The sequence below is a fragment of the Nuphar pumila genome, chromosome 13 (assembly GCF_984573655.1).
Source record: "Nuphar pumila chromosome 13, dmNupPumi1.hap1.1, whole genome shotgun sequence".
Taxonomy (NCBI): Eukaryota; Viridiplantae; Streptophyta; class Magnoliopsida; order Nymphaeales; family Nymphaeaceae; genus Nuphar; species Nuphar pumila.
The window spans coordinates 77,001,006-77,018,001 of NC_143261.1; the positions used below are offsets into that span (position 1 = coordinate 77,001,006).

Genomic DNA, 16,996 nt, shown 5'->3' on the forward strand with positions numbered 1-16,996 from the left:
CGTGGGATACCACCTCAGCACTATCGTAAATTCCTAATGTCACCAGCAAGCAGAGTAACCATTTCTTTTCTATTAAGCCCTTTTGCAAGGTGGAAAAATATTTGAAAGCAAAAAAAAAAAGTAAGTTGTAACATTTATAAAAATAAAGGTTGGCTGCCCTTTAACTAACTTTTTGCTTTTTTGAGATAAATGAGATAAAACTGACAGAAAAGTTCAGGTAAATTTTTTTTTTATATATTTGCTAGAAACATGAAAAAAATGCATGGGTCCCACTCTCAAACGAGCCTTATCACCATAAAAATATATTTTATACTACAATCAAACGGGCACTAGGGGTGTCAAAGGATCGGGTTTACAGGAATCCGACCTAGACCAAACCGTATAGGATAGGTTTGGTGACAAATAAAAAGACCCGGGTCAGGACCCCAAGGTCATATTAATACATAGACCTGGGTATAGTTTGTGAAATTTTATACCAGACCTGGACCCCACCAGAGTTTCGCTTAAGACTCACAAATTTTCAATGTAAAAATGATAAAAAATATTATATGATCTAGGTCTAGTTCATGTAGTTCTTATAGGATTCGAGTATGGTTTCTCTTATATTAGACCCACGTTTAAGCCCGATATCATACCCAAAAATTTGGTTCAAGTCTGGTTCCACCTGAGTCCAAACCAAACCCAACCCAACCCGTTGAACTCACTTAGCATAAGGGTGCACAACATGCAGAGTCCAACTCGGCTAAAGCTCTCCAACTTAGTTGCAGCCTAGCGAGCACAGTTAGAAGTTCCTCATAATTTGCATACACATGTATATGTAAATATTCAACGTATATTTTAAGCAAAAGCAAGAGCTTGGTAAAGTAGTTGCTTTGGTTGTGAAATGAAGTCATCGTTCAAGTCTCACTTTATTCAATGTTTTTTAAAATTATTTTTTATTATGAGCTTGGCTTAAGCTTATCCCAGCCAACTCAATAAGTCTGGGCACATCCTTCCACGTGGCTGCCATGCAGGGGCGTAGCTAGGATTCATGTGTGGGTGGGGGGGGGGGGGGCAAACAGGGGTGTAGCAAAAAAAAAAATTATTTGTGTGATAGTCGGGGGTTCGGGTGGAGCGCCCCCGAAAAATTATTTTTTTGAGATAAAATAAAAATGGCTACAATTATTAATAAAAATCTATTTCATATGGACAAATCAAATTTGCTGCAGTCAGGGCTGGGCTAAAAAATGGATAAAAATCTATTTCATATGGAATCAGGGCAGGGCTAAGACTGGGCTTTTAAAAAAAAAAAAATTAACTGTTTGGGGAGGCAGGACTGGGCTACAGCCCAGTCCTGCCCCCCCTAGTTACGCCCCTGTGGCCATGTGTCCTGGGAGCACAGTGACAAAAGATTTAAATGCCAAAATATAGCCAAAAACTTGCAAGAAATAAGCCCAAGGGGTTTGGACTTTGGAGTAGGATGGGGCGTAGAGTGTTGGAGGGATAGTCTAGGTTCAAATCTTATGGGCATCACTCTCTTGGGGTCGAGGAGTAAGCTCTCAGCTGACATGGATAGAGACTGTAGTACGACAGGCTGAGCCAGCGCAGTTACCTGAAACTATACCTGGACTTGATAATAACTACATGAACCGGACCCGGGTCATACCCAGTAAAACAAAATTTTTTTAATCATTTTTACATTGAAAATTTATGGGTCTTAATCAAAACTCGGGTACAACAAAACAAACAACAACAACTACGCCTTCATCCCAAAACAATTGGGGTCAGCGATATGAACCAAAAAAGAAATTCGGGTCTGGTACAAAATTTTACAAACTATACCCGGGTCTATGTATTAATAAATCCGACCCGTCAACACCCCTAGAGGAAAGCAACCAACCTGGCAGAGGCCCCCTGAATCCCAAGTTTTAACTATAAGCTATTGAACCTGAGAGAAAAGAAGAATGCATGTACTGTCACACACTCTGCAGGACCATCATCTGCAAGGCCATGGTTAACCCAAAGTGAAAGTCTACATGCAGGCCCTTCATTTGAATGCTAGAGTAAGACAGGTATAGGCCTAGGTCTGGTAAAAATTTGTGGTATATTCAATTACCCTTTTCGGGTTAAAACTGTGATTTCTAACAGTTAACCAATAAGTATATTAAAAAAAGCAGAATTCATCTACCAAGGTGCACCTTGCCTTTTTTTTCATTAGCTTTTTATGCCTATTCAGTTAGGTTGAGCATTGGTCATGACCTAAAGAGATTTGAGAGGAAAGTTAAGTGATAAAAAAGCAACTCAAATGGTCATCCAAATAATTATTTAGGAGAAGGGGGATGGTCCACCTTTCATTCTCCACTTCAAAATATGTATGTTTTTTTGACAAATCCGGTTGAATAAATGAATAGATTCTTGGATCAAACTTTTTTGATGGGTAAAGAGGATTTTACAAGGATCTAAAAACTATTAGTTTACAAAACCATGATAAATTTTCAATTTCCTAAGCTAAAAATGATGCCTAAGTGAGTAGAAAACATCAAGTGAGAGAAAGCAGCACAAAAGCTTGTAAACCCTCAACAACATTTGTCAAGTGATCAACAACAAATCAATCTGTTTCAACTTGACTATTTAAGTGAACCGATTACTCTGCCAAAAATGATTGAAGATCGCGCTTTTTGCTGTCATAACCAAACCCCCAAACCATTTTTATCATAACTACATGCTTAATCATCATTCCACATGCAAGCAGAATCTGCAAAAATGCAAGAGGCCAACAGTATCTCTATATATTAACCTGCTGAAATCCAATTTCAGTAGATGCACCAATAATATGAAAACCATTCCTGCTAACAGCCGTAAGAGCAAACCCCCAAAACAAAACCGCCAATGGGTATTTTTTTTCTAGAAGAACAAAGCATTTTAAATCGGTACAGTGTTGGATTCTTTTGCAAACCCAAAACAAAATGACCGTACCATACAACAAATTTAGCCTGTTTCCCCCAAATGCCCAACAAATTTCAAAATCTACAAGATGTCCCATTTTGCAGGTTCTACCTTTTTAGGACCATTTTACCCTTAGCATGAGCAGATCTTTCGATTTTCGCACCTTACATCGTGTTACTCTCTTGATCTTGCTAAATCATGATTTTTGCACAATACACTATATGAAAATGGCTACTACTCACTTTCGCAAAAGCTTTACGATTTTCTTATCCATAGTATAAAAATCATGACAATGCTTAAGAAAATCCCTTGCAAATTTAGACAAGAGTTTCACATTAGTGGTTGTAAAAGTCTGCTTTCATTGCAAAAATCATGAAAATTTTACAGAATTCATAGACTTTCACATGCAGTCAACTTTAAGAGATGCGAGATTTTATTTTAGCATGCAAATTTTGTTGTATATACAGGCGATTAGCATGCAAAGTTCGCCAAGAGTTCGGTTGCGAAAGTCTACTTTCAATGCAAAAATCATGAAAACTTTATGAAATTTATTCACAAGCAGTCGACTTTAAGCGATGTAATATTCTATTTTAGTGTACAAATTTACCTGTATATATAGGAATTTGTGTTTTTTTTTTTTTCGTTTGTACGTGGAAAGAGCCACAATGGCCACCACCTGCCAAGTGGCCTGAGCACCGGGAACCTCTTCACCTGAACGAAAAGGGAAGGGAAGGACACAACCAGTGTTCTCCCTCTCCTGGTCTTCCTCTTCCTCGTGCGCAAGGTGACTGCACAATCACCTCCTCCATCATGTCTCTTCTTCTTCTCCCATGTTCTCTCTGCCACCCACAAGTCCTCTCTTTCCCCTTCTACCACATCCTCTCTTCTTCTCCTTTCCTCTATTTAACTATGACCCTCCCATCACTCCCTCAACTCTCGTTCTCTCTATGCATGCATCCATTCCCCTCTCTTTCTTCCCTCATTGGTCACCCTGATTGGATGGAGCAGGCACCCCAGCCCAGCTTTGTCGTAGCTTCCTCTCTTGCTTTATGTGTTAGCAAACCCACCACTTCCACCCTCTCCCTCTCTCCTCTGCATTTTCGGTAAATGAGAGGGCCACCTGCCCCCTCCCATTCCTCTCTTCTTCCTTTGCTATTTTTTGTAAACAACAGTAGCAGTAGACGGATGAACCGACTGTGCCTCTCCCTCCTCCCACTCAGTTGGATTGAGCAAGGCTTAGCCTAGTCTAGCTACCCTCGGCCAAGTCAAGCAGCACCCAACCTTGTCGTCTACTCTGTTACTTTGTGAGGATCTGAGCTACCTCTCGGGGCTCGCATACCTTGTTGCCATCTTCACTGAACCGCAGCTTGGCCCAAGTTGAGCTCCGCTCTTTTTTATCATCTCTCGTAAATCACCGCCTTCACCGTGACCTCTTTCTGCCCCTCGAAAAACTATGTGAAATTTATGTAGAGAAACTTACGCCAATCACATGATAGTTATATAATATTAAAGTATGTATATTTCATAAAAATTACATAAAGAATGCATATATATATATATAATGATATGATTTCATGTTTTGAAATATGTATAAAATATTTATGCATGTTTTGAGGTACATAGAACTGCTAAATATGTATATTTTATGTATAAAAATATGAATACATGATATTTAGATGTCAAAAATATCATCTTCTTAATTATGTATACATGAATTATAATACGCATGCTAGTATGTTAAATCATGTGTACTTGTAAGTATACATGAATTTAGATGATTATATGCATATCTCAAACTTGATGCATGGATTTTGAAATATCCTGATGCATGTATTATGCATATTTCACATTTGGAATGATGCATCTACGAATGGCAGATGTTACGAACATTACTATGCATGTCTCGAGTGGTACGTTGTTCAAAAATATATTTTTGATGCATATACAATTCTTGAATACACAATTCAAATATTTTAAATATGCAATTGTAGGACTTTAATTATGTGGATTGCGATCACACGTAGATTGAGTTCTTTGATATGCATCAAGAAATTTTAAAATATCTCGATATAAAATTCAGGTATCGTTCTAACTGTATTGATTTTCCTTAATACTACTGCTAGTTTTCAAATACAAACATGTTTTGGAAAACTCAAATACTTGTATTTCAATGTATGATAGATTATGATGATTCATATGACCCTTTTATAATGTTATGCTTATGTATGATAAATTGACACATGAAATGATACATGTATACATGCGTTGAATGTTTAAGCTCAATGATGGAGCTCAGGATTTATGAAACCTGTATGGATATATTGAACATGTTCTTATATGTTTTCTTTTATGCCACATGAAATGATGCATGATTTGCATGAATTGCATGAATTTTGGCTTATATTGAAACTTGTGGTTAGAGGAACCTTTATGGTGTCATTTGAGTACATTTGTTATCTATGTTGTACTATAAGTCATGGTAAAGATCATAGTAAATCTACTTAGTAGAAGTGTTATTTCTTGGTCATGTAAGAAACAAGATTGTGTAGCTTACCATACACAATAAGTCTAATACATTGCTTGTAATATTACTATCATATTTATTATCTTGATAAACCGTTTCATTAAAGATTTTAAGCTGGACAATGGATTAGTACAATTATATTACAATAATCAGGCAACTGTTGAAGAGTAGAGCAAATACTTCTAAGAGTAAACATATAATAATGAAATATCATTAGATTTATAATTAAAAAGAATGAAATCAAAGCAGACCCCTTAACTAAAGGTATATATTTGAAGAATGTATCTTATATGAGATTAAGATATCTCTTGATATAGTGCAAATAGGTCAAAGATTTTAATGCAAGTGAAAGACGTCATATAGTGGGAGGGAAGTCATTGCATTATGGTTTGATTTTCATAGCCAAGTTTACTCTGGGCTGAAACGGCAACCCAAAACTTTCAGCGGGATCTGCTGTTCATGGGGGCGACAGCAATGATTGTTCCTGTTGCACGATCCAAGACCCTTCGGGGTATCAAGGGGTCTGGTTTACCCAGACCCGACGGGAACCAAACCCTATAGGGTCAAGGTATGGTGATAAATAAGAAGACCCGATTAAGACCTGGGTTCAGACCCGAAGGTCTAAGGTCTGATTGCATGGACGTGGGTATAGTTTGTAAAATTTTATACCAGAGCCGGACCTGACCCGAGTTTCGATTAAGACCCGCAAGTTTTCAATGTAAAAATGATAAAAAAATATGGTTTTACCGGGTATGGTTCATGTAGTTCTTATGAAATCCGGATATGGTTTTTCTTATAGTGGATTCGATTAAACTCAGGTTTGGACCCAATATCATACCTGAAATCTAGTCCAAGTGTGGTTCAACTTGGGTCCCAACCAAACCCAACCCATTGACACCCTATTTGGAAGGAGAAATGTCCAAGCCCCCAAAATTTGATTTTGGTTTGCCCAAGGTAAGGGAAATCAGTGGATGAGTGTGCAGTTTCAAATGGGCCAATCAGGGCTGATGGAGGCTTCTTAAGTTTAGGGATTCAGTTTGATGACAATGGCAACTCTCTTATCATTTGGGATCAAATGGGCAGATATCTACTTCCATGTTTTAAAGCAAAACAACTTGGCCCCTACCCAGGTGGAAGCTTTCCAATCGATTTCCAAGACCATTCAAATCTCTGAAATTTGGATAGATCTCATCCCGCTCCAGTGTCTTGTTCCCGCTCCAGCTTTGGATCAGGCTGACTGGACGGACCAGACCCAAATGTTGGATCCACCACAACATTGGGACCCAACCACCTGACAGATTTCGGTCCATATGAAATGGACCCAGGCCAGGGTTGTGTTGCTGATAACCCACTGACCAAAAACGATGGGATCACCCACCTGACCGCTTGCAGGCCCGACTAGGGATGGCAATGGACCGGGGCAGGGACGGCGGACAAGGTCTCCACCCCTGCCCTGTCTCAAAATCCGAACCTCCATCCCTGCACCGGAATGGATTTTGACCTCCACCCCCATCCCCGGTCCAAACAGGGGTGAGGCGCAGCGGGGCCCATTTTCCCTCGGTCTATTGTCATCTCTTAGAAGGATTGGGGATGGGGATGGGGATGGAGTGGAGCGGGGTGGGACAAGTTTGGGATCCGGATGGGAACAGAGCGGAGCGAAAGAAAGCGTAAGTCCATCCCCGCCTCCATCTCCACACGGGGATGAATTTTAACCTTCATCCGTGCCTCCATCCCCATTTCATGCCCTAATTTATCGTCCAAACTGGGTGAGGCGGGGCGGGGCCCATTTTTCCTGGGTCCACTGCCATCCCTAGGCCCAACACTCCTCGTCAACTGATGTGCCAAGGCCTTGCCTGCCGGTGGTGGTTCGTGCTTTGAGTCATTTTGTCGATGATGGGGTGACGTCAAAGAGTGTTTAGTTCCTCCGACTTAAGCCAATGGGTCTTGGCACATTGTCTCCATCTCATGCATCAACTCTTCCACCATTCAAAAATGTTCTCAACTAGCCGTTGATGCTTTGCTTTAAGTTTCATTGCCTAAACTACGTCCAAAAACACTCTATTGTTGTAGCACTTGTAACTTGGACTTTCAATTCTCAATATCCTTAAACTTAGTTGCACAAAACTTACTCCAATCCATCGACTTGCCTCTTAAAAATGAGAGTTTGGAGTGGAGCCCTCTGTGACAAATATAGCAAGATTTATAAAAAAAACTCGTGATAATATCACGAGAAATTGCTTGAAAGTTTAAAACGGCAATTTCTTGCAAGATCACTCAAAAAATCTGGTGATCCAAAAGTCGTTTTACACTAAACAAAACCTATATAGATCACATGTAAAGTGTTAGATGTGAGAAAAAGTACCAAAAAACCATAATTTTGAGGGGGCAGAATGATAAAGTAAAAAGAACTAACCCATTACTCTCACACACACACACACACACTATATATATATATATATATATATATATATATATGAAGAGAGAGAGAGAGAGTCACTAGAATATGAAATCTAGAAATATGAGAACTGATATGTGAACCCCGATTTTCATAATTTTTTGTTCTATTCTCTTGAACCTAACCATACATATGTGATTTACAAGATTGGTTTTACAAGAACCTGCTCTTGAATCATCAGATTTTGATGTATAAACAAGAATTTTTTAAGGCTTTGAAATCAATGGCTCATAATCATCATAAATATTCAAGCATTCAAAAATCATATTTTTCATCGAAAATACACGATCCGATAGTTGATTCCTAGCAAATTCACCATGCCAAGCACATTCACATAGTTGGAAAAAAAAGTCAAAAATGCCCATATTTCTAGTTTTCCTATTCTAACTCTATATATATAAGCCAACTCAAGCACGTTTTGTTTAACTCGGTCAGGACATGAGCTTGAGCCTGGCTCAGTGACAGAAAAACAAGCTGAGCTAATTGGGATCCTTAAGTAAAATCTGACTGTTCATTGAGAATGGTTTTGCAACTGTCAAGCTAGATTACTTTCCATTCAGATCGGTACTTTAAGTCGGATCTTCTTCAGACCCTGATCAAAATCTAATACAATTGCAATTTGTACATGTAAATAGCTTGTTCTATTATATTCTTTCCGAACCCACTATTACCACATGCATTTCAGATTATATTTTACCTTACTTCATCGGATCTGATCCACTTACAGAATTCACTGGATCTGCTCTTTGCATTTTGGATTCGGATTTGGATCTGGAAAGAACCTGTCCGATTCGTTTGCACCCCTGCCTTTAAAGGCAGCCACAGCATTCTCATTCACCACCCAATTTCAGATCGGCCAAAAAGCCACTGCTTGTTTCAAATTGGCATGAATGACCAAGAGGGTGACTAAAAGTCTAAAACATTCCTTATATTCATTACCACCATCATTATCCAATCAAGGAGAAGGCAAACAAATCTCAAGAGTGTTTTTGGTATTTTGCTATGATTTCATTGGAACAGTAGTTTTTTTACGCCAGCTTGGTCTCTCTCTCTCTCTGCATGGAAGCATTGCCAAAGCATGCAATATGTATGTAAAGCAAGAAACCATGCATTGTTTCCTTATGTTCTCAATTTGGAAGATAGATATGCTCACCTTATACGAATTTGCACCCAGAATGGGATGGTTTCTGAAGGGAAGGCCCTTCACTGCCGCATCCTTAAATCCTTGCTGACACCTCAGATCTTCCTTTCCAACTGCATGATTAAAATGTACTTTGAGTTCAAGCATATTAGTGATGCATCTCAACTGTTTGTTGAAATGCCTCAAAGAGATGCCATCTCTTGGAACACCTTGATATGTGGCTTTATCCAGTGTGGGCTTAGCACCTCAGCATTCCTGTATTTCCGGTCTATGATTTGGTCGGGCGGGTTGCAGCCTGATGGCATCACTTTTAGTAGCGTGCTCAAGTCTTGCACTGGTTTTGGTAGGTTTAGAGAGGGATTGATGGTGCATTGTAGTTTGATCAAACATGGGTTTGCTGGCAGTTTACGTGTTGGGAGTTCCCTTGTTGATTTCTATGCCAAACTTTATGAATTTGGTGAAGCTATCAAGGTTTTTGATCGATTGGTGGAGAAGGATACTGTTTTGATCAATACTATGATTTCATTGCACGTTCATAATGGTGATTTTAGTGAAGCTTTGATGAAGTTTAAGTTGATTATGACAAATTCTTGGATACCTACAAGAGCTAGCTTTGTTAGTTTGTTAAATATCTTTGATACCGATGAAAGGGTGAAACTTGTGGGGATGGTAATTCATGGTTTAATTGTTAAGTTTGGGTTGGAAGATGATGAGTTGGTGCAGAATGGGCTTGTGGGTATGTATGCTAGTGCTAATAATTTTGACGATGGTGTTAATTTGCTGTATCAATATGGGCCACGAAATTCAATGTCTTGGACAAGTCTAATTGCTGGTTATGTTTCTCATGGCTGTTTCGATGAAGCTATGGCTTGGTTTTCCCAGTTACATAGCGAAGATGTTGAGAGGGATAGTGTTATGTTAAGCTGTGTTCTTAATGCATGTGCTGGGGCAGAATGCCTCCAAGTAGGTACTCAGATCCATTCCCTGATTGTCAGGCTTGGACATGAATCAGATACCTGTGTGTGTGATTCCCTAATTTCTATGTATGGGAGTTCTTTATCTGTAGATTATGCAAGGCAAGTCTTTTATGAGATGAATGGGTTACATGATGTTTTCTCATGGACAATGCTTCTTTCTGTTTATGTTCAAAATGGGTTGTCAAGGGAAGCTGTGCACACATTCTACCAGATGCAGAATGAAGGAGTGAAACCAGACTCTGTTTCTTGTATAAATGTTCTTGGGGGATGTGTCAATATTCTAGATGTTGATCATGGCAAGAAGATTCATTGTTACATAATTAAATCAGGATGTGAATGTGAAAACTTAGTGAAAACTTCTCTTCTTTCCCAATATGCTGATTGTGGGTATTTAGACTCTGCATTCCAGCTCTTCCATGAAATGATTGTGCGTGATGTAGTTTCATGGACTGCATTGATTTCAGGGTGTACAAATCTTGGGTATGGAGAAGCTGCTCTTCTTTTGCTTGTGAAGATGATGGGGCAGGGGGTAAAACCAAATCAATTCACTCTTGCAAGCTCACTTTCTGCTTGCGCTAAGCTTACGGCTATCCAAACTGGAAAGTTGCTCCATGCCCATATTGGGAAAATTGGTTTTAAAGGCAATAAGATCATTGAGAGCTCTATAATTGACATGTATGCTAAATGTGGAAGCATGGCCGAGGCAATCTGCTTCTTTGAAGAAACAGAAAAGAATGATGTAGTGTTGTGGAATTCTCTGATTTCAGGACATGCTTACCATGGTAATGGAACAGAAGTTGTGAAACTTTTTCATGAAATGCGTAATTCACACGGCATGAAGCCAGATCATGTCACGTTTCTTGCTGTTCTCTCTGGTTGCAGTCATGGTGGTCTAGTGGAAAGTGTAACCAAATTCTTCTTTGACATGGTTGATGAGTACAAAATTGAAGCAGGGGAAGAACACTATGCTTGTGTTATTGGTGCTTTTGGGCGTGCCGGAATGTTTAAGGATGCGCTCAACTTCTATGAGAAAATTCAAACCGAACCAGGGATAATTATTTTGAGGACATTGCTGAGTTGTTGTAATTTGCATAAAAATTATCACCTTGGATTGGCAGTAGCAGGAAAGATTGTGAAGATGTGTCAGGATGGCAGTGCTAGTTATGTCTTGTTATCTAGTATCTATGCTGGCAATGGAAGATGGAAAGAAGCTGGAAAAGTGAGAGAAGTAATGGACAGAAGGTTCATGAAAAAGGAAGTTGGGCAGAGCTGGATTGAGAGATTTTGAAAAGCTGGTTTGTTTGCAGAGGCTACAGAGTCCAAACCTGTGTTTAACCCTCATTGAGTGACTTGGAATTCAGTCCACTTTCATTCAACATGGCCAAAATTCAGATTAACTTGGCTGCTACCCGTTGTGGAAGTTTCCGGCACATCCATATGGTCCGCTCAGATAACTTGGGCGAGTTTAGAGTTTCAGACAATCTTGCACTGGTCTTAGCTGATCTTACTAGTTGAAGATGACCTAACAATATTTATATACACTCAATTATAAATGGATCAGATAGATTGTCTTTTGAGTTTGGCTCAACTAAGTTTGTGTACATTTAAATTCATTCAGGTCAAGCATCATCAAACCTGTGAATAGCATGTATGCTTTGTTCCTACTCATACTTGGGTTTTATTTCATTATTAACTACGCTTTTAGCCAATTGGACTTAAAAGCCAAATCAATAGGCTCATATTGTATGTTTAAAACCATTGGACCAACGGCCTACAGTACTCGTGATTTTTTTTTCGACAAGGAAAGGTTGAGTTAGGCAGACCTGTTCATTAGAAACTGAATATAAACAAATTTACAGTGGGGAAACCCAATCAGGGCTCATATTACACCAGTGCCTGTCTACATGCGTAGTTGCCAAAGTCGCAAGAGAGCTCGGAAGGGTATTAAACTCTTTCACAGCATGAATAACACATGGTCTTAATCTGTTGGAGAGTGAAATTTTGCTGTTGAAAGATGATCTGATTATGTAAGAGTCTCCTTGATAGATCTGCTTACAGTGAACCGATGACCAAATAAATGACAAACAAATGACCGTACCTGCTGGGTCATCGAACAGTGAAGGAAGAGATGTTCAGTTGTTTCCTCTTTTTTCCCACAAAGGTAACAGTGGGACGCCAGAGAGAAACTAATCTGTTTCAGGCGATCAGCAGACGACCTTTCAGTGCCAAATACAAAGTAATGGCTAGTGCTTACAAAGGTTTGATGCTCAATCCACCCAAATACAAAGTAATGGCTAGTGCCAAATACTAAATGAATGTGGCGATAAGATGTAGTCATACCAAAGAAATTGTTTCATTATGTGCTCTAAGTAGGTGATCACTAAAGTCGGTAATAAGAAACATGTCATCCAGTGGATCAGAAAAGATGCCAGGACCGACTTGATGAGGGTAAGTTTGCCTGCCATAGATAAAACTCTACAACTCCAGCTCTCAAGTAGTCTCCTAAAATTTGCCACCAACACATCACATAGTTCTTTTTTCACACAACCTTTGAAAAGTGGAAGACCCAGTTATGTGATGGGAAGAGATCCTTTTTGCCAGCCACTCACATTTGCAATCTGAATCATACGCCTTCCAGACAAGTTGAAAGGAGTAAAATCCGACTTCCTTGGGCTAACTAGCAGTCCAGAATTGGCCTCAGAAATCTGAAATAATAGACAAAAAACTCTGAACCTACCTCCCTTTTTCTTGGATATAAAATAACGAATCATTCGCAAAAAGGGAGTGACTCCAACTGAAATCTTTGATAGAGATCAGGGAGATGAAGCGAACCCTTTCAGCTTGGTGAAGAAGCCGAGTCAATCTCTCCATCACTAGCAAGAAAAGAAGCGGGATACACATTGCATGATACGATGTGGCCACTCCGCAGCAAATCCAAACCGGTCTAGAGTTTCCTCCAAGAAAGTTCAATCAATCTGGTCATAGGCTTTAACAAGATCTGTTTTAAACATTAGTGGAGGAGATTTGCTATAAGCCATAGAATTAATTAATTCATGGGCAAGAAGAATACACTCTTGGATATTTGGCCCCTTCAAAAAAAGCCCTTTGATTCTGAAAAATAATTCGTTGCAAAATGGGGGTCATACGGTTGACCATTATCTTGGTAATGATCTTATAAGTGATGTTATACAAGCTAATGAGTCTGAATTTTGAAAGAGAGTGGGCGCCCTTTTCTTTAGGGAAAAGGATAATGTGTGTCTCATTTATACTAGTAAGGATTTTACCTTTGGCAAAACAGTTTTAATAGCCACAAATATCCTTGGCAATTATGAACCAAAAAGAAGTGTAGAAGCTACCTAAGAATCTGTTGGGATCGAGGGCGCTATCTCCATCAAGATCGAAAGTGACCTTTGTGATTTCCTCATCTGTGACAGAGGATAGAAGATTCTCATTTTCCTTTGCGCTAACACCAGGCTCCACTGGAGCTCCAACTCGCATTAATTTTGGTAAAAAGTTGTGTGAAAAAAATGTTGCTTCTTTGAACATGGACTCCCCATCTGACACACAAGATCTATCCTCTTGTTGAAGCCAGTGGATCTATTTTTTATGCATGTTTTTGTTGGTCAGAAGATGAAAAAATGGGATTAAAACGGCGATACTCCAGTGGATTTTCTTGCGATTGTGATCTCCCTCTTTGAGCCATCTGCATCAAAATTTCTGAAGCCAACCTTCCTCTAGCCTCAATATTTTCGAAAGTTCATCTTTCAAGATGGATTCCTTTCGATGGCTGCAAGATTACCTAAAACCACCTGAGACTGTAAGTAGGAAATTTTTGTGTGGGTGATGTCTTTACAGGATTGAAGACAACCAAATGAATGTTTCCTCTATTTCTTAAGATGGGAACGCACTGCAGCCAATTTACATACTACAAGATACATAGGGCAACCTTGTATTCGTATAGACCATGCTTGTTTCACAACCTCATGACACTCAGGAATGAGAGTCCATGTTAAAAAATACTTAAAAAGGCCGCGGCACTGAGTTCATATGTTAGCCATCACCAACAAAGCATTGTGATCTGAAATGGTTCTGATAAGTTCACCATTGACGCCACCACCACTTCCAATTTGCGCAGGTCGCGACGACCATGGAGTCCTTCTGACTACACCAGTGAGCGTGAGGACGAAATCTCACGCAAGGGGGCTCGATGACCATCAAACGCTGCCTCCTTTACCTGCGGTGTAATGATAGCTTGCGAACTGAATTGGTTAGAGCTGATTATCCAAAGCCGGATTCTGATAAGAAGAATATCGCAACTGATAATGAATAGGAGGTAGCTGAACAGTAAGTATATAAATTGTACTCGGTAATAAAAAAAAATTAACAAGAGAGATTTTTTTCCTGTGGACTTAGGTTCAAGAGGAACCCAACCACGTAAACTTTTATTCTCTTTTTTGTTTATGGTATCAGAACCTCTTTTGGGACGAAGATTAGTTGTTGCCATGGCTGCATCAGCTTATGCTTCAAGTGCATCTACGTATCCATATCCCTACAACCTGAACGTCTCCAACTTTGTTTCGTTGAAGCTGACCTAAGATAATTTTCTCTTATGAAAAACACAGGTCATGGCGCTTGTGGAGAGCCAAAATCTTCAAGGTTTCCTAAATGGTGAAACACCCATGCCGAAAGTCACTATCTCGGAGACATCTAATGAAGGAACGAAAGAGGTGCATAATCCGGCTCACACTGCATGGAGGCGATCAGACCGACTCCTCAAAGGCTGGATAAGGAGCACCTTATCAGAAGGTGTGCTCGGACTCGTGGTGGGATTAGAAACTTCTCGCGAGACATGGGTGTCACTCATTGAAGCCTACGCCCAGAACTCTCAAGAGTGAGAGTTCCAACTTATGCAAAAAATGACCAATCTCAAAAAGGGGACAGACAATGTGAATGAATACATTCGCAGGTTCAAGGTCGTCTGTGATGATCTAGGAGGCATCGATCTACCCATGGACGACAAGGCCAGAGTCTTCTGGCTCCTGCAAGGACTCAACTCAGGATATGAGGCATTTGTTACCTCTATGCTCAAGCCGCCAGTACCAGCCTACAAGGAGATCATTAATCTCCTTCAAAACTTTGAAGCAAGGAATGTGATATCCGACAATCAATTTCAACCTAAAATGAGTTATTTTGCTAAGCAAAATAACCAATCAAAGAAGAAAGGAAGATACCAAAATTATCGATTCAACTCTAAGGGTCGAGGCTTTGTTCAGTCTGATAACTCCAACCGCAAGAATCAAAATAATGGAGGATCTCAGTCGAATTTTGGAAAAGGCAAAGAAAAAAGGTGAACCAATTATTTGTCAAATCTGTAACAAGAAAAATCATACTGCCTTAAAGTGTTATAACAGATTCAATCATTCCTATCAAGCTCAAGATTTGCCTCAAGCGCTTGCAGCTATGACTGTTGCTGATAGTCAGGATAGCGAATGGTTTGCGGACACCGGGGCCTCAGCACATATGACAACTGATCAAGGTAAACTATCTAATCTCAGACCCTATTTTGGAAAAGATATGATTTTTATTGGAAATAGAGAAAAATTACAGATTTCCCATGTTGGTGAGGCCACCTTGCAATCCAAAGATTCACGTGTTCTCCTTAAAAATGTTTTGTGTGTACCTGATATAAAAAACGATCTTGTCTCTGTTAGTCAATTAACTTCTGATTTCCTTATGTTATGGAATTCTCATCTTTTGGTTGTGTTGTTAAGGACAAGGAGATAGGTCAAGTGGTGGCGACAGGAACTAAACAAGGAGGACTTTATGTTTTGGGCGAGATTCACAATGCTTATTTTTCTAACAGATTCAGACAGGTTGATATGGAAAGATGCCATCAACGTCTCGAGCATCCACAATATGATGTGGTCAGACTGAATAAGAGGAATTTGATTCATGTTACTTCTTTACAAAATAAAAATCTGATTTGTTCTAGTTGTCAAGATGGGAAAGATGTCGAAGTTACCTTTTTATGTGATCATGAGTCTTGTGATGAACCTTTTATGAAAATTTATTCAGATTTGTGGGGACCTGCCCCAGTTCATTCAAAAGAAAATTTTAGATTCTACGTATTGTTTATTGATGATTGTACGAAGTTTACATTGATCTATCCCTTAAAAAAAATCTGATTTTTTTCATGTGTTCATTCACTTCCATCAATATGTGGAACACCAGTTTGAAAAGAAAATTAAAAAATTTCAATCCGATGGAGGTGGAGAATATTTTAGTGACAGATTTATTCAGTATCTTGATAGGCTTGGGATAAAAAGACAAATTTCATGTCTGAAAACTTCTGAACAAAATGCTACAGCAGAAAGAAAACATCGAAATGTGACTGAATTTGGACTCACAATGCTTTTTCAATCCAAAATACCCAAGTCTTTCTGGGTAGAGGCTTTTACTACTGTTGTTTTTCTTATCAACCGATTGCCTTCTTCTTCTCTTGACATGGAATCTTCATTTTTTAAGCTTTTTGGAAAGCAACCAGATTATTCATCCCTTAGAGTCTTTGGATGCCAATGTTTTTCCTATCTTTGCCCTTACAATACCACCAAGTTTGATCCAAAATCCCTTCCATGTGTGTTTTTGGGATACAGTATCAAGTACAAAGGGTATTAGTGTTTGCATCCCCCAACTGAAAAAATTTATATGTCAAGACATGCCATTTTTTATAAAGAGAATTTTCCTTATCATGATCCTAATTGTCTTTATAGGAATGAACCTATTGATAGAAATTTCACAAGTTTTTTAGATCATGAGGCTTTTCTTCATCCTAGCAGCGACGCACCCGATGATGTTTCCCCACTCCCTTAAGAACCAGCTCGGGCAACTTGTCATGATCAGGCTGACTCCTCTCTGTTGGATGCTGGGTCAAGTATTCCCTATGAGACGTCAGCAGAATCTTCCTCTTTTGAACT

At 39.3% G+C, this 16,996-nt stretch overlaps 1 protein-coding gene across 1 annotated transcript; it reads left to right on the forward strand.

Moving 5' to 3' along the window:
- Window positions 1–9,084: 9,084 nt before the first annotated feature.
- LOC149818793 (pentatricopeptide repeat-containing protein At2g33680-like) lies at window positions 9,085–14,917 on the forward strand. The gene is made up of 3 exons (XM_089986293.1): window positions 9,085–11,264; window positions 11,384–11,513; window positions 14,645–14,917. Exons 1-3 carry the CDS (start codon window positions 9,085–9,087, stop codon window positions 14,915–14,917), a joined length of 2,583 nt encoding a protein of 860 aa, XP_089842419.1.
- Window positions 14,918–16,996: the final 2,079 nt, after the last annotated feature.